Source organism: Ambystoma mexicanum, chromosome 2p (genome assembly GCF_040938575.1).
Source record: "Ambystoma mexicanum isolate Mex_15411 chromosome 2p, UKY_AmexF1_1, whole genome shotgun sequence".
NCBI lineage: Eukaryota > Metazoa > Chordata > Amphibia > Caudata > Ambystomatidae > Ambystoma > Ambystoma mexicanum.
In genome coordinates this window covers 609,776,445-609,795,264 of record NC_090923.1, presented here as the reverse complement: position 1 = coordinate 609,795,264, position 18,820 = coordinate 609,776,445, and the positions used below count along the sequence as shown (strand labels likewise).

Here is an 18,820-nt window from a genome sequence, read left to right as displayed (position 1 = left end):
AATCGCACTGACACCTTGATTATATAACCTTCCCTTACTTGCCATAACTCTCGAGCTGATTACCTTCACACAGCTCTCATATTTATCAATACAATTTTATGCCCTTTCGGTAGTCATCAGATGAATATGTTGCAGGTCATACTCTGAAATAAATTCCGTGAGTACGTCTTTAGCTACCTGACCAGCCCTTTCCAGGTTATTTGACCAAGAAATAAAAATGATATGCAAGTTGACCGTGAGCACACCCTGCCCACCAAACCCCGGTCAACAGGAAACACCCAGTTCAGTGCACTTATTAGAGGCTAATCATCACTTTCCTCTCTCCGTAGAATGCACATGTCTGCTCTCAATGTGGTGTACTGTGTGATAAATATGTAATCAATAATGCTCGAGCTAAAGGCCTCTGTTGAAAGATTGGATCGTGAGTCTACACTGGTGCAATTATTACAACTATATACGCCAGAGTGATATAGATAGTTAAGTGCTTGCTTTAGATAACTGTCCAACCTTCAGTTACAGGTTTGAATTTCAGCACAGCTGACTCGGCCTTCCATTCTTCACAAGGCGACAAATTGAACATGCTTAAATTGTGTAATAACAGAGATTATAGGGTTTATAAGCCGGATGTATCCGGCATGAAGTGCTATATAAATACCTGATCTTCTAGCGCTTATATAAACCTGGGAAATAGTACCCAACATATAATCCATGGAGCTTTAAGAGATTGTCTATATTGACCGGTCCTGTGACTGGTGGTGGGACTGTTACATGGCCTCTTTTTAGTTAGATTGGTGACAACTTGTATAGCCTATGCAGGTCTTATAGTTGTACAACTGACCTCTTTCAGAAAATGTGAAGTGTTTACATAAACCTGTTCCTTTTTAGTATGGACCATAACATTCTACTCCAGCAGTCCCTCACCCCAAGCATTGCGCAATAGCTACTGCCATGCACCTAGAGCACAAAAGAGCGATGCCAGGCTGTACAGCTGTTAAGACGTTTCACTTGTCTGGATGTGACACAGTGCCCATTGGGTTCATAGACACCCCTTTGTGCTGAACATGCACATTATAGTTCTTTAGACTACTTTCCATACCACTAACTAGACCGTGGCCTTTCCACCCTATTCAGGAATTCTGGTGTCCAGTCAACTCGTCGAAAAAAAACTGGTCGACTGCAATTTGGTCGACGCAATTTGGTCGAAAACCAAATGGTCGAATTTTTTTTTTATTTATATATTTATTTTTCGGGTTTTCGCTTAATTAAAAAAGGGGTTTTTAGAGAAAAAAAGGGGGTTGGGGGGGGGGCCCCCCCCAAAAAAAAAAAAAAGGGTTAAAATAAAAAAAAAATTTTTCGATCATTTGGTTTTCGACCAAATTGGTTCGACCATTTGTCTGGTCGACCAATTTTTTTCGACGAAATGTCTGGCAACCAGGAATTCTACCATACTCCCGAGGGGAGAATAGGTGCAGCATTTGGCGGTGTTGCCTAAATACAAAGTGTTCAGTAAGAGCAAAAACCAAATCATGGTTGAGATGAGAAATTATTTACCAGTGTATAAAACCGGGGATCTTAGAACTGTCTTATTCCCTTTTTGCCAATGAGGAGAAACGAGATGAGCAACGTCCTCTGTAAGTGAAAGTTTAGTAAACCTTTCAGATAATTTCTATGGTAATGAGTGAAGGACCACTGACGGTTATGAGGGCAGCAACCAGAGTAGTGGGACCCCACTCAAGGGATTGATGGAATGAGCCAGGGCATGTGATTTCACCAATATGTCAGGGATATCATAAGTGACATCACTCACCCAATGATCCTATAGGAAGTGACATCAGTTGCATCACAGGAAGTGCTGTCATAGGCCCTTAAGCATGATGAAGCAAGAGGTGCAATTTATGTAAAGAAAAATCCAAGTGTTTGTTTATAAAATAACAAATAGTTTCTAAAGTAGACACGTTTCTTTCCAGCAATATATTAAACAGCGTAGAGTGGTGATGTGCCATCATGATATGGCAACGACCTACCAAGCAGAAGCATTATAGGTAAGGGGCACTGCCAACATAAGCCAGTAAAGCCTTATATGGATGTGTACTCCCATCTTGTTCCAGTTATAGCCTCACATGTTATGCCAGTTGTAGACTCCCAAAGCAGTTGTTATAGTCCTTTTATGAAAGGTGCAGCTACCTATGCCCATGTACTGCCATCATATGCCAAGTGTGCTTCCTTTGCACACGCACTGCATCTTGAGCCTGAAGAGGGTGTACCTCAATTTTGGGGGGGTTGAAGAGGTTTGTGTGCAAGCTTTCTCAGTCAGTCACGGGGCCAGAAAGCTAACATATGGCACAGATGTTCTATCTCTCTAAATATAATGCAGCCTTGTATTTAGTGCTGCATAATTGAGTACTACCGCACCATTTTATTGACTTTGGAACAATGAAGGGCTGAGGTTCCATAATAAAACTGCAGGCTGCGAAAATATTTCTGAAGTAAATGCTGCATTTATTCCAAGAATTATCTTACCTAGTGCACTGGAGTGGGATGCATAACTCGACACACTGTGGAATGGTAGCCTAGTTGATTGCGATTAGGAATTGGTATTCAATATATTCTTATAGTCTCTTCAAAATATTTAATTTTTTCTTGGACATGCACACTTACCAATTGTATCCGTGTTATGTGTAAATACTTGGTTTTGGCCTTGTTTCTTTCCTTACATTCGGATATATTACATATACACAACTACATGTGCTAAAGTGCAAAGGATAAAATGGGTCTGGGACAAAAAGGAGGTTAATTTGACTATTAAGAGTTTCCTAATTCTGGTACATTAATAGTGAATTCCTTTAACTGTTGTATTGCGTTAACCTAATCACTGGAAATAAAGATTGCCTCACCATCATGTTAAAACTGAAACAATGCTTTGGATAAAATTAATTCCTAGAAACGCAGCCTGCTTCATGATAAAGAAGTGCAAGACTATGAGTTTCCCATAAATCATACAGATTTTCAAAGTATAGCTGTTGGCATTTCATGAAATTCGTTTTTTGTGTGTTTTTATTTTATTTTACGCAGATTGTAGTGCCTCTTTGAGTAGGGGTACCGCAGGCACTGCCAGGGGTATCGAGGAAGTTGCCAGAAGCAGCAGATGCTACCTCTGGCTACCCCCAATTGACGTCCATGGAACAAGCGAAGAAGACTCCTTTTAAAACATGTATAGAGACACTATTTACATGCATGTCGGCGGTTTGAGTCCTCTGTGGGCCTCGGGGGAGTAGTGTAAGGCCATCAGTGCTCGTGGAGTACCTACAACCCTGAGCACTCTGCTGTTTTTGACAGCCACCTCTGTGCTTCTGGGCTTTATCAAGAGCAGAGCTGTTCCCAGAGAGTAGAAGTCACGCGATGGGAGAGGAAACCTTCTCTTTAACGCCCGCTCCCTTGGTACTGGAAGTGAACACAAAGCCTTTCTGAGTGGCACTGGTTATTTTCGTGTTTCTTGTCAATAGTGGGTCAGGGCTGCAGGAAGAATACGATCCAGATGACGTAAATGTGTCATTGTTGCCTTTGCCATCAAAGATTTCTGGGCGGACTAATTTATAAATCTTGGCATCACATGAGTTTCTCTGCAAGTGTCTTCCTTTGATGAATCACGATCTAGTGTATATCCTTTGTACATTTAATTAATTTGAAATGTTTCCTGGCCTGCAATTCCAAAAACACATTGGGTCTGCATAGTGCTTTAAAAAGAGATATTTGTCCACTGAATTCCGCCAAAGTAAGGCGCCGTTATTCGAATGCAAAATGTAAGATTTGGACTGGAAAAAGTCTGATCTGAGTGATCAGCAAGTAAAAGAACGATATACTTCAGTTTATGGTTAATATGAAGTACACTGCAACCAGCCCCTCTGAGATGGGATCATTATTTGCGATGGCCCTGGAATTGGATACATTACAATTTATAAGGGTTGGGGTACCTAGCTGTAATTCCCTATTCAAGATAATAACTAAGGAAGTACAGACACTTACATAGGTGGTGAAGGGAAGCATTTGGCCCACCATGCATTATGGAGACTAAGGGAATGTGCTATTATTGCTCCTGGGTAATGTCCACCAGCTGCGAGCTGCGCCTGCGTGGAAGACGAATATGTTCATTGAAATGCATGAAATATACTGTAACATGTATTTGTAGAATGGACCTGTCCTTTGCAGGCAGAAAATGTATGTTTTGCAGAATCCTCTCTGACATTGTACAATAATGGCTGGGGCTACAGGTTCGATGCCTGAAAGCTACATTTGAGGTAAACGTTTTTGCCACCATCCTGTGAGACTATGCAAGTGTCAAAAAAGGCTGGACTGTGTCTAGTGCAGAAACTAGGCCTCAGTCACAAGGCTCATCAGATTATCGCTTCACAGTGCCCTCGGCGGAGGGGCTGCAGTATAACCGTCAGACCTGACAGCTCCAATTATACGTTATAAACGCCCCATCATATCATAATAGGTGGAGCAGACCTGTGTTGTGTCCCACAGCCTGCACACTTTAATAGGATAGAACCCTGGTGGTAAGGCATCTGGTGAGTGACAAACCGTCAGCGTTCAGTTGACTCTCTGGGGCACAAAGGAGGCATTCTGTCAGGAGGTGGTAAAGGAAGTATCTGTTTTTATTTAGTAGTAAGGATAGTATTTCTAACGAAAGCAACATGGGATACCTTACACATTGTAGAGGCAGTCGATGTGTAGGGTGTCTTTACAGATTCATATTAATATTAACAATATCGATTCAAGACTCTCAGAGCCTATCGATGCACAGGGGCTCGAAGAGTCTTGAATCCGGCCAAGCCATGTCACGGAGCAAAGTGTAGTGCAGTGTAATGCACGAGCCGATACGAAATGCTCTGAACCAATTTATGGTGCTATTGATTTAAAGTGTTTTCAGACTGCTCGAGATTCGAGCCATAGCTCGACTCCATCGGAAAACATGTGGCTCGAGTCACAAGACACTTCAAATCACTAAGGTGATTCGAAAATCTCACAAGCCAATTTAGAAAAAGTCCCACCTGGCCTATTCCACAGATGGGAATGGCGTTGTTGTCCTGGGGAGCATTGCAGCAGAGGGCAATAAGTAATAAGAGGGAGTGGAAGCATGATGAGGTATAGCAGTGGTGTGGGGCCCGATAGTTGTTAGGAGATGAGAAATGGATTCCGAGGGGAAGGTGTGGGAAAAGTCAGCAAGGTGGTGTGGGGGTGCGGGGCAAGACCATGTATAGATTTGAAGATGAGGAGTAGGAAATTGGAGGGAGGGATTTTTAGATAGAAAGCCATTTAGCCTGGTGTCTGATGAGGTGGGGGATGATTTGGGTAAGTAGTAGGGGGTGCATATAGCAAGGTTGTGGCACAGAGGAGCAAGAACTAGCATAAGAAGCAGAGCCTGACCTTGAGCTGATCACCCGTGCTCAGCTGTAGGCACAAGATTACAACCAAGGAGACTCTGCTTCCCAGGAGCCCAATGTGTGAACCAGTGCACCCCACACAATGAAGCATCTGGTTGAAGCAAGGGCCGTACTATATGCATTGCGGACACATGCATTGAAGTTCCATAAATCTGGTAATGTTACTTATGTATTTTTTGTGGGTTGTTGATCTATGTATAGTGTGTGTGCATGCTTTGGAATAGCCGTGTTGCCATATTTTAGAAGAGCAGTGCAAGTCCTAGTATTGAGAAAACAGCAGGTGTTACAGATTTAGTTTGAGGTGCATTGTAGTCTGTCCCACTACACCTAATTCTGAACGGCAGTTCAACCACCTATGGGGTGATAACTCTTTAATACACGGCTCTGTTGTATTCCAAGATTGGGGTTTGCATGGAAAGCTACTACCTAGCCTGTTCAGCGGGATAGGATTGAAGTCCTTGAACAGAGCTGTGGCTGTGATTCCAACACTAGTATAGCAGGTTGGTGCTCAAGGTGCATTTGTACAGGTACTTCATCTGAGGAAGTACCACATAATTGCTGGCGTAGTCTCTGCAATAAATGTAGTGGCTTTTTTTTTTTTTTTTAGGTTTCTTTCAAATGCATCACTCTAATTTTTACTTTTTGTCTGGAAGATGCTTAAATTAATGCTGCACACAATGAAATAAGATATAAAAAAGTTGCTCTAACAATTAATAGCAACAGTGTAGGTTTATATTCTAAAAATAATCGCATTTTGTGCATTCCAAAACATGCATTTTTTTTGTCCCAATCGGGCATGTTTTCCTGTTTTTCAGTGTTTTCACAGGCCTGTTTTTTGTAGGAGAAACAGACCCCAAAGAGTGGGGAATGAACGTTTCTACATTTTTTTAAATCACTCTTTAGGGAGTTTGTATTCGTTAGAAAGAGAATGTTGCACATAAAATACATTTACAATGACGAATGTGTCATTTTTATTTTTTTAAACCACAAGGGGATAATTTGTTACATCCCCCGGATTGTGAAACAAGGTGCTAAACATTAACACATTTTTAACACTTTATTCTACAATCCCGGGATTTGTTTTGTTACACGTCTGGGGCACAGATAGTAACTTTAAGTTCTGCTTGTGCCATTCACCTTGCCTGACCCAAATAAATGCAACCCCAGCATGACATTTTCATGCTGGCGTTAATGCATTGGATTCTGCCTGCCTGCTTTTACTGGCTGATAAATGCAGGCAGATTAAATAGGTATACATTGTAGTTGCCGCACCATACTTAGTAGAACTCAAAGATGGAAAGGTGATTTCACCTGGTTTTAAGCTTTTCTGCCAAAACATGTAGGAAGTGTTTTAAATTGTATGAGGAGACCCATTTCCTTGGAAACACAAATGTAGGCAGTCTATTAGCACTTTCATGAAAATTATGCCCTTAGTATACCATAAATGAATGATGAGGGGGAGACACAAAGTGAAAAATATCTGTTGCTTCAAAATCGAAGCATTAAAAAATACATCGGCATTGGTCCCTGCTCCATTATCTCCCTTATAACGTCCTTTCTTTGTGAAGGTTAGCTACAAAATGGATGCTTGCAGTCAAGGTTTGATATTAGTAGATGTACACTAATATGGTGTATAGTACAACATCTGCTATAGGTAGTGAAAAGCCAAATGACTGTCCGAATAGAGCTACGACCAGTGCAACTGAAGGTCACAAGTCGGCCTGTTTTGTGAGTAGCGAAAGATCTTCTCAATAAACATTAGATCATGCTTAGAAAAATTCCAAGAGGAGGCCACTAAGGGGAGTGTACTAAGATGGCCACCTTAAGCCGTTGCTATCCTGCCCACAGAAGACAAATGGCTTTCACCCTTCAATTGAGATGTTGAGAAGCACTGGAGCACTTTGCTGCACCCCATCACCCGGGGCGACAATGATCCAGGAGACCCTGCAGAGGTGACCTTGCCGTGCAGCGATCGAGGTGCTGCATGCGATCCCGGACGCTGAGCCACGATTAACTTGAGTCACGGCGGACGCCAGTGAAGTGAAGGAGGTTTGTGATCGTGAACGGCAGAGGAAAAGTGCCCCTTGCATGCCGTGGTGCAGAGGCAGGCTTTCCCCTCACTCACACCCACCTGCTCACGAAACCGTAGTACACCCTCCCTCGGGTAAGGACAAAGGATGGCCTGCACGGAGGAAGCCTTGGCGTTTATGTCTGATGCGGACCAAAAGTGGGACTGAATTGAAGTGAAAAAGTGCGGGGGAGAGTAACCAAGTCCCAGTCGTGGATGTAACATTCCTGGTGATGATGGAAGTGATGGAAAAGGCCAGGAAAGAGCAGCAGTCTCAGTAAGAGAGAGAGACCACCCTGCGACCTCTGGAAAATGAAGTGACAAAGAAACGCAGTGAGTGAAGAGCGCTGACGAAATGCTTGGGCAGATGATTATGGAGCTGTGGATTTGTTGTCTTGAGGTGGTCAGGCAGGTGAAGCATGACCCTACAGTGCAAGACTTGGGTTTGGGGAGGGTCAGCTCCCTGCAATACCTCTCACAGAGACAGTGCAATGGACGATAGACTGCATATATAGTCGGGACCTGTGGCATCATGGCGACGCAACCCTCGCCTGGTCAAGTGACCGCATTCAGGGCAGATATTGAAAGTATCCTCACCGAGCTGAAAGCCTTCCAATCAGAGCAGCAAGCATCCCTAGCAGAGATTAAGAGTGGGATAGAGAAAGTAGAAGACAGGTTGGACATGTTAGAGAGAAATGAACTATATGCAGTCATCCTGGAAGCGAAATTGGACTCCAAACTCAAGAAGCTGAAATAAAAGGAACAAGACCCATTCATGAAGTTGGATGATGTGGAAAACCGGGAGTGCAGAAAGAAATCTACGCAGTTGGGGCTGCCTACGCCTGAGGGAGAGACCCTGGAAGGCGTAGAGATCAGGGAGAAGTCATTGGTCAGCTACCTCCTGTCCCGCCCTAAAGGTGATAAGTACGACTCAATCCACAGAGGAAGTGGTCCACTGAATGCTCCCAAGTCAGTGATGGCCAAATGCCACTATTTCAGGGATGAAGTGTCAATCTTTGAAACGGCTAGGAAGTGGGATGAGAAGACACTGAAATAAGTCCGGATCTATTAGCCCTTACATTGAAACTGCGCTGGAACTGCAAGCCTTTCATGAGTTGGTTCACGAGAGAGGAATCCGCTACAGGTTAGTGTTTCCTTTCTCCATATCCTTTGAGGTACATGGACAAAACATGTGATTAAGGACACAGTGAAGATATCGCACATTCTGCAGGATCTTCGGGGATCAGTGGGGCCATCGGGTATGAGAGGGTACCAAATCTGCCCAAAAGAGATTTCGAAGCACATTCTTGCAGCAGGGAAGATGCAAGAAAGGATCAGAACCAAGGACATTTAGGAAGACTATTGCTCCCACATCAAGATTGTCCACACGATAATGAAGTGAGACTAGGGTGGAGGGCAGGAAGAATGGTGTAAGGGGAGTGGGAAGATGGGAGAGAAGGGAGAAATATGTTTTGATATATGCATTATAAAGGGGGGAATGGAGTTGTGACAGGTTTATTCCAGGGAAAAGCAGAAGCATACTTACACACCCTGGTAACCCAAGTGTCACTAGGTGTCTCGAAGTAGGGAAATGCTCCATATTGTTCTTTTGTTGGTTTGCAAGAGGGAACTTGGGGGCGTGGGGGTGGGAGGGTTGGGAAGGGTTTTCATTACAATGCACGAGAAGTCTCTTCAGGAAGGGATGGGCGGAAAAGTGCTATTTACAACCTCACAAGGATGCACAGGTGGCTATAAACATGGAGTGGAGGAATTTCACACCAGGGAGGAGTTCTGATGGTAGGAACCCCTAATCTTAGGAGTCTGAACTTACCTCATAAAAGATCTCTGACGATAAGAACAGTTAATAAACAACAAATCTGCCCTATTTATACAGGTGACCCATTTTAGAAGGGGAGAGGAACAGACCCAAAGGGGGAGAAATGTTGGCCTGTCTTTTTGGGCACCTGACAAAGATGGGAAGAATAGTGGGTGGGTGTTCTCTTAGCAAAGTCCTTTCAAGTATAGGAAATTAAGGTGAAAAGAGCCTTAGGGGGAGGTTGCTGATGGTTAAGGGCCATCAGAAAGGTCACCTCATTACACTGGTAGGGATACATGTTAATGTTAAAGGATATTTGTACTGCGCACTATCACCACCGGAGTGGTCTCCTGGCGCTCTATATGTCCCTAATCCAGGTCAACCACGATTCATTCAATCACGTTTGACCTCGTAGATTCATGGGCAGAGCGAATAAGGTTAATGGGTAGTGACTTCAATTTGATATTGGACCCAACATTGGACTGGAAATCGGGACGTCTGCAGGAGGGGAGGATGGTGACAAGAGAGTAGTTACTCTGGATAGGTTGATTCGAGGCCTACTCATGATGTGACATAGGGAGTAAACACCAAGGGCTGGGGTTTGGGGGGGGGGGGTGTTTAAACTTTTCTCAGCCCCACATAGCTTGTGCACCAGAACTGGCAATATCTTACTTGGAATCGATATGAAAACCTGGTGTCAGATGCCACCCTTTTGCCATCCTCTGGTCTGATCCCAACATGGTCCTTGGCCAAGCTGACGCTGGGCCCTGCCCCAAAACCAAAAGGGAGGTGGTAATGTAATTATTTGCTTCTAATTGATTTATTGTTTAGAACTTGCATAGAGCAGAACATTATTCACTACTTCCAGACTAATTATACAGGTGAATTACCAAACACATACTGTCTGTGAAGTGGCAAAGGCTACATTTAAGGTCTCCTTATATGAGAAGGGGCCAGAAGGAAAAGATGAGTCCTGGAAAGGAAATTAAGGGAGGACAGCAGGGCCATTTAAGTTGACAAAAGGAGATCTACGACATGTGTAGAGCAAGCACTAACTACCCTAATGGAGAATAGACGTGAGCTACTCTTGCTATTACAGGGTGAGGGGCACAGTAAATTGAAACTGACCAAGCAAAGGTACTGTGAAAAGGGAGACAAGATGGGGACAATGTTGGCACATAGGCCCAGATCCATGAGGACAGACAGAGTTGTAAGCAAGATTACAAGTGAATCTGGGGAGACTAGGACATCCCAAGAGGACATAGCACAAATACTTGTGGTGTTCTACCGCAAATTATACTGTGTGGTGGACACTATCTTCTACAGAGATTGGAGAATACTTAGAAGGCCTCCCGCTGAAGGCCCTTGCGCCTCATTAAGCTGAGGTTATTGAAGTGGAAATCTCAGTAAGAGAGGTTACGGCAGTCATTGGCCATATGAAGGCCGGGAAGGCCCTGGCTGAGGTTGGCTTCACCTGAGCCTCCAACAAACAGTTTGCAGCGATTCTGCCCCCCTTTATGGCAAAACCTATTTAACAGTATAGTTGGGCCTGTAGCTATACCTAAATCCTTTCTCGAGGCAGTGATAGTGAAGGATGGTAAGAATCAAACAAAGTGCTCCTCATACATAGCCATTTCTTTTCTGAATCTTGATGCAAAGATAATTCATGATCTAACCGGATGAAGCCAGCTTTGTCGGGAACATACAAGGGGGCGGAGATCATGTGCGCAAGACCCTACACTTAGTGTCGACCCCAGAAGTTTTGAAATCGGGGGCAAATGTCCTCTGCCTTGATACCAAAAAGGCATGAGACCGGTTATTTTGGGCCTTCCTGGGTAAAGTGCTAGAGAAGTTTGGAATTGGCAAGAGATGGAGGGGGTGGGTGGGAGCTCTTTGCTCCGACCCGGCTGCGAGAGTGGCAGTGAATGGGGTTAAGTCAGAGCGATTTGGCCTCCAATGAGGAACGAGGCAGGGTGCCCTCCCCTCTCCACCTGCTCTATATCCTAGCTATAGAACCATGGGCAGCAAGCATCAGAGCTGACGCCAACATGTGGGGTTTAAGGGTCCTTGACCGAGAGTGAAAACTAAGTATTAACGTGTGGAAGTCCAATGCCTTCCCGGTGGGTAAACTATAAGGAGAGGAACAATACCTGAATTCTCTCCCCAGATGTGTTCAGACGCAAGGGGTCAGTTACCTTGGGTGTACCTTCTCAGAAATCTCTCTGAGCTGTACGAGATCAAGTATCCCCTGCTACGTGCTAGAATAAAAGGAAAATATTGCTAGATGGGTAAATTTGACCCTGTCTTGGATATCAGTTAAAGGCCATCCAAAAGAATTTACTACCCCAGCTCCTCTTCTTATTCCAGATGTTGCCCACCAGGGTGCCACTATCTTTTTTGCAGCTAGTTCAGAAATTATTACTAGGCTTTTTGTTGAAATCCAGGCCAAGAATCACATACAAAACGTTAATCTTACCCAAAGATGCAGGAGGCGTGGGCCTCCCGGATATACCATTTTACCACAGGACAGTACAATTGAGGGTTTTGGTTCACCACCTGGACCAGCTTGCCACAAAGCAGTGGGTGCATCTAGGCAATGCAGTATTGAACCATATACCATTGGGGGAGCGGCTCTGCGTGCCTCGATCAAGGCTCTCAAGGAGAATCCTCGATAATCTGGTATTAACAGAGTTATTGGAAGTCTGGCGGGAAGGAAACTAAACTCGCTCGCTCACATCATGGACCTCATGCCTTAGCTGCATTTAGGCGCCTGCAGTAAGGGACTCTACCCAAGAACCACTTAAGTTCCAGAGAGAGGCGAGTTTAAAAAAAGCAGGGCAGATGTGGCTAAAATGGGAATACTTCTCATGTGAACTGGAATAGACACTCCAGATCCGGCCCCTACCAACATTCCCATTTGTTCAGCTGACAGTCAAAAATGGGGGGATAACCTACAAACTGACCTCGCCCAATTTGACACTCATTTTGATGGGGTAGAGGCGGGACAAAAGGCCTCACAGCAAGTATCTATAGAGAACTGTTAATGGCCGAGCTTCAGGACCAGCCAAGGTCTAGAAAACGGAGTAATGATCACAAGAGAGGCATCACGTATGGTGAAAAGGCCTTGATGTGTTGTAAAGCCTACCTATCATCTATCTCACTGCAATATAAATGGCAGGCGATTAAGATATTGCATCATTGGCATTACTTGCTGCTCCGATTATCACAAATGTACCCCAGGGTCATATTGGAATGCTGGAAATGTGGTCAAGTGGATGCGGATGTCTGTCACACATAGTGGGAGAGTGGAGAGATCGAGTAGTGGGAGAGTGGAGAGATCCAGGAATATTTGAGGGAAGGATGGTGTTGAATCAGGGAGGTGGAAGGAGCTCCAGTGCAATGTCGACAGAGTAGCTTCTTCTGGACCCATGTGGAGTGGGGAGAAGTATTGGGACACATGTCATGTTTTCCAAAACAGTGCCATGCAATTACGTGGCTCGGAGACAGACTGTACCATCGGAAAGGAGTGGTTGTGCAAAGCTTGGGAGATTTATGATATGGAAAGTCTAACTACCTTGCTAGATGAGACTAAACAAAACATAGTTACTGTGGCTGCCTTTCTGGTGAAAAATAACAGGGATACCCAAGTCTGTGATTGGAAAGTGTTTCATACCACATACGTGCACTACCTGCTGGAGCAGGGAGGCAGGGAGGGAAGAAGGGACAGTGAGAAAGGGAGGGGTTGAAGGTGTTTTTTTAATGTTTATCTGTTCAAATGTGATGATGCTGAGCCTGACCCTCTCGAAGGGGTAGACAAGTGTTGTGTGGCCTCTGCCACCTCTTCCTGTTTAAGAAATGCTAATAAATTATGATTTGGAAAAAAGTAATGCCAAGATGCTATTTTCACCTTTCTGCTCATTATAGACTGTTAATAGCAATAAGTCAGTAGAAATGCAAGTTTGTGCCTAATAGATACATTTCCATTTTTCTGACCTTGTCAAAGAGGCCATTGCATTTAAAAAATGTCACAAAAGCTCTTAGACATTAGCATATTTTATTATTGATGTACTTACCAAAGGTTTGTACTAAATATGGGTTCATTTTACAGATAGATTCTTCTACGTCAAACATTGCTTTGCAACTTCCAGGTATTATGGTTCATCCCCTATGGAATAAACAAGAGATCCTTTATTGGGCACGTTTCTTTCTCAAGTTAACTAGACGTTCATGTTCTAGTCGATATTTCCAAAAAAGGCTTCCAGATGTTTTCTGCTATAATCACCTTATTACAAATCTATATATCATATGATTATTAGGCCTGATTTGTTTTGTTTCCTCTCTCACATAAAACAACTTGTGCTTATGCTCTTAAGAAACCAATTGAAAATTCACAGAGATTCCTAATAGCATTATGGATCACAAACCTCCTTTTGAAATTCAGGAATCAAGGACAGGATCTTACTTAAGTATTCCAAAACCTCAGCAACGCCCTTGTCAATTTTCCTAATTTCCTTTATTCTCGTTTTCCTTTCTTCCTTATCAGACAATTTTTACTGTCCGTCTTGTTCTTCGGTTGCGGCGGTGGAATACTAGATATCATACCCAACATCAGACTTTGACAGTGGTACTGCTGTCAGAAGACCGCATTAGAACCTATGTTGCCTGTTATGGGCTGTGGCGAAGGATGCTTTAGCACCTGATTGCACACATTCTACTGATCTCTCACTACCGCCGCACCTAGTGTTAGAAGGCAGCCACCATTACACAAATCACACTGGCTGCACACATATTGAATGCACCCAAGCACTGTATTCTGCCCTACTCTCTCGATTGACCTGGACAACGGTCCCCAAGGTCGTTCAACCCACAAGCGCTTTGAGATCATACCAATGAAATAGGGCGCTACATAAATGCCAAATAACATAACCAAAGGCATCAAAGTCATAGTTTTAATTATGCTCAAAGCTGATGCTGAAAGATGCAACAGTGAAGGTAGTAGCACCTGGTGGTCCAGCATAAACGGTGAGGCATTGATGTTTAAGCACTAGACATCTACTGTCCTCGTTGGTAATATAGATATGGTGCCAGCTTCACTCTCCGAACCTTCAGCCGACTCTTTACTAGACCCAGGCTGAGGGTTTTTACGATATGGTCTCTGTGGTTATCTATTTAGGTCTCTGCTAGCTTACGTTTTTTCCTTCATTCTCAGACTTCACATAACAAGAAACCTCATAGCTCCTTTATTTCATATTCTAACTGAAAAATACTGGTGCTATGTGCAGCCAGGAACATCATGGCACAGCAACAGGCAGTACACACAATTAGTGTGAAGATCTTCTTCAGAAACGTTCCTCTGCCCACATTCCTTGCAGGGCTTGAAGAGGTCTTTCTTTCTGTTTGTCATCTCCAACCAGAGAGTGAATTCCCTAAGCATGAAGTGGTCAACAAATGTGAAACAATATATTCTTTCTCACTGAGAATTGTCGAAAAGACTCTTGTGAGCCACAGTTGAAAACAATAAAAAAAAGTTCTGAATGGCAACTCCCTGCACCTATATATGCAGTTGGAATTTGAGGTGTACAGTGATGGGGGAGGGGGTGAAGCTATTAGATTAACAGGGCTAATGGAATAAAAAAAACTGGCTGAGACAAAAACCCTAATGTTTACATATGGAATCGAAGGGGTCAGATATGGAATACATTACTCACCATAATCGTATTTCTGATGCTTGTATCTGCTTAGATTCACATGCTATTCATAGGTCGACATCTAGTGGAAGCTGCAGAGTATTACAGTTGTTGTTTTCGAAACTCGAAAAGGGACGTCGACAGGGCAATAGGCATTTGAATCTGAAAACAATTCACTTTTAGAGAACTGAATCTTTTCAGCACATTCATGAACAAACGGGTCCATTAAAAACAATTCACTACATTCTTAAAAATAAGCCATTTCCATTGGTCCAACTGCATTTTAAAGTACCTTTTCAAGATGAGCCCTGCATTTGCTTTCTGTCAATTGATGCGATTTGGCCATTGAGAATCTGATTCCTTAACCTGCCCCCAAAAATGATATCGGGGTAGGGATCATGATCGACACAGTTTATAACCCTTTCCTGTAAGCAGGAGGCAATTGAGTTCTGAAACAGTTTTGAGGGTTAATCTGTGTTTATCACAGTTTCAAAAATGATTATGGAGTTATGAATCACTTTGCAGCCCATAAAGACAGGCATCCTATATAAAAATGTATTTTCCAACCCACAACTTTGTTTTCAATATAAATACTCTTTATCCGCTGGTTCTGCTACCCTGCTTGACATCTTAGGATCTCGTGTTCATGTGGGTGACCCACTGGCGATTCATTTACCTCCTCCGTAAGCATTCAGTGATGCATTACTGGCTCTCTAGCTTTCTCACTGAGACAGGGTCTTCAACACTCTCATGCCTTTATGTCAGTGCCTGTTTCTTTATCTCATGTCATGGTTGTTGGCCTCCCCTACATTGAAAAGGTTTGGATGAACTTAGTTTATCAAATTCAGAGCCACCTAAAATTTTGGGGTATTCTGAGTTTCATGTACTTCATGGTCCTATAGGTAGAGATGTTTGGCTTGTGACAGTTGCAGGTTGATTACATTTTCTGTAAATACTTCTTGAGGACAGACTTTTCCACAAAGAGAAATTTAAAGGAAACGGAGCGATTCTTGCAGCCAAGAAAAGAAAAGATAACTTTTATTCCCATCATCTATGAACTGACCATTGACAAGTTGTCTTTCCGAATTGTACACTTATCAGAGTGTTTTCTTCACAATAAATCTGTGCCCCTTAACCAACACGCACTAAACCCGCAAATAGGACCTGGAAATTCATGGCTCATTGAATAGAATGTCCAATTTTGGATGTAAAAAAAGTTTGCCAGGGTCTGTCGACCAGCTCGAATCTCACTTGGACGGACCTTACTACCTGAAAGAGTGATTTTTAAACAGTTTGTCCAGGCTCCTTGTTGATTGTACACTGCAAATCGGCCTTCTGGAACTGCTGCTTTTGAGCCCAGGCTTTCCATTAACCTGTCCTATTACAATCCACCACCAAACTTGCGGCTCTATCGTGCATCTTCTGGGATGTCTGGATCGTGAAGGCCGCAAACTGGAAGTGATTGACAGCCGTGTTGGCCCCGCTCTCACTTGTTACTCTGCGTGGCGTAAAAGGATGCCTACTGAAAGGAAGTTTTAACTACAGAACTGATACATAAATGGCAACGCAATCATTAAAAAAAGTTGCCTGATGTCTATCCACCCCGTAGTTACGTGGATACAATTTGGGGCTGATTTTGGTTGGTGCCTTCATGTATGAGACATGTATTTAGTAGACTTGTTACTTAGATGCAAGCTTGTGTCTCAGAGCGTTGTCGTTGGCCTCTGTTGAAATTTGACCTCCGCACACCAGCTGTGTATACCTGCTTTTCTTTAATGCCTCACTGAGCACAGGCCATATTTCTAGTGTATCGGGCACCTCTAGGTATGTATGTGGTTCAGAGGTACTACTGAGTTTGCAGAGTAGTAACTGTTTTATCTTACTCAATACAATGCCTTTCGTGTTATACAAAACCTTACACAACAAACATTACTCTAAGAAGTGAGGAACAGTATATCTATTTCTGACACAGTAGGGCCTTCATTAAGAGTTTGGGGGATTTTTGCAACAAATGACTGCATGTGCTACTTATTGCGTCATGCAAACATTGTTGAAATCCACCAGATTACAAGAAATCTGCAGAGTTGTTAACAGATCATATTCATCATTTGTTAATGTCAATTTACACTCCAATGTAAATGTACTGTGTGAAAGTAGCAGATCCTGCTGCACAATTTTCAATTATGTAGGAAAGTGGCATTGTGTATACTGTTCTGTATTACATTGTGTATACTATTCTGTATTACATTGGCAAGGGGGTGAAAAGGTGGGCATCAGTTACTCACTTTTAAATCCCTTTGCCTGTCCCCAAGTAGCATCTTTGCTTTCTTGAAGTGAAAAAACTTCAGATTACTTTATCCACTGTCACCATAACGTATTAGGTAGGGGTAAAGTTAGAGTATGTTTTAAGAGGTATTCAATCTCAAAGGTGCTATTTACTGCATATGGTTATCCCCAGTAGTACAGCATGAGATAAATACTTCCAAACCTATAATCTAGTGGGTGGTAAAAACAGGTTTAAAAAAAAACTGCCTGTTTTTACCGTTCTCGTCAGACTTCTATGGAAGAATTAATTATTGTCTCAATGTTTTGTGATCGAGAATACTGGCCACTGATGAGTTTTTATTTCCTTTTAGGCTCAAAATCCTTAGTCTAGGTGGGGGGTTGGTGTGAAGAGCCCATACTTCTCTGGTTGCCCATTTCTTCTTGAATTGTCACGCGACTACCAATTTTCCATAATGAATTGTTCTTGACTTGAGCCAGTAGTTTTGAAAAGGTATGCACGTGCTGTGTTTACGCATCCACATGGCTGATCATGAAGATTTCTCCTTACCTTTGTTGAGTTGCATGCAGAGTGTCCGGATATACATAATCCAGTTTCTCAAAGATTCACACTGTTATTTTGTTCACAGATGCGGTCCGAAGGACGATTCCTGAAAACGGAGCAAGGCCTGCTCCTACGCTCCCTTCAGTTATCAGACAGCGGCATCTACCTCTGCACTGCCACAGAGAACAACTTCAAGCACACTGTTGCCAAGGTGCAGCTGCACGTGCTGAACCGCGAGACGGTAAACGCGGTTCTGTTCCATTCTGAACCACCTGCCCCTCTGGCCAACAGTGCTGCCACTTCCCTAATGGGCCCCCGAGGCATTGTGCCAGGGCCTTTGGACGACCCTCAGTATCATGACCTTATTCAGCTGCTTACACAGCCCGAAATGGGACTCATCAACCAGTATTGCCAGGGCTACTGGCGGCACACATCGACCACTCACAAAGAGGTGCTTGCAGGCCTGAAGGCCAAGGAACTGCAAGACCAGAAAAAACCTCGCAACCGTCGGAATCACCAACCAGACAATAGCCAGCAGACATGAAATTGCTGATGGCAGGACTTTTTTCATAATGCCTCTATTTTTTTCCCTTTTAATATAAAAAAATCTATATAAATATAAATATATATATACATACCATTTCCCTATGCGAACAGTATTTATTTCTAGGTTGTACATAGTCTGGACTACAAAATAGTCTTCAACACAAGGAAGAACCCAACCGGAGAACATTCTACTTTTATAATTCCTGAATGATGGCATGGCTCCTAAAGGCACAGTGTTCAGCTTTTGATTTTTGGTGTTTTTAGAGTTCCAGAAAAGATTTCTTCACCACTCAGTGTTCTTCAGTGGGTGGTCATTGATGAAGCCTGGTGGGAGGAGCCGTGTGCAGCTCTGGTTGCAATGACAAATGAATGTGCATTGAAAACCGAAAGTATGTACTTTTATCTCGTTCACATCCATTTTGGAGATTGTGA

The 18,820-nt window shown here is 43.2% G+C and overlaps 1 protein-coding gene across 2 annotated transcripts in view; it reads left to right on the top strand.

Annotated features, from left to right (window-relative positions):
• The window catches only part of SEMA3F (semaphorin 3F), a 365,356-nt gene extending 346,874 nt beyond the window's left edge, over positions 1-18,482 (top strand). For both annotated transcript variants that reach the window (XM_069644139.1, XM_069644138.1), the window contains one exon: positions 17,928-18,482. In XM_069644139.1, the coding sequence (XP_069500240.1) occupies positions 17,928-18,386 (459 nt within the window). In that variant the 3' untranslated portion in view covers positions 18,387-18,482. The remainder of the gene's footprint in view (positions 1-17,927) is intronic.
• Positions 18,483-18,820: the final 338 nt, after the last annotated feature.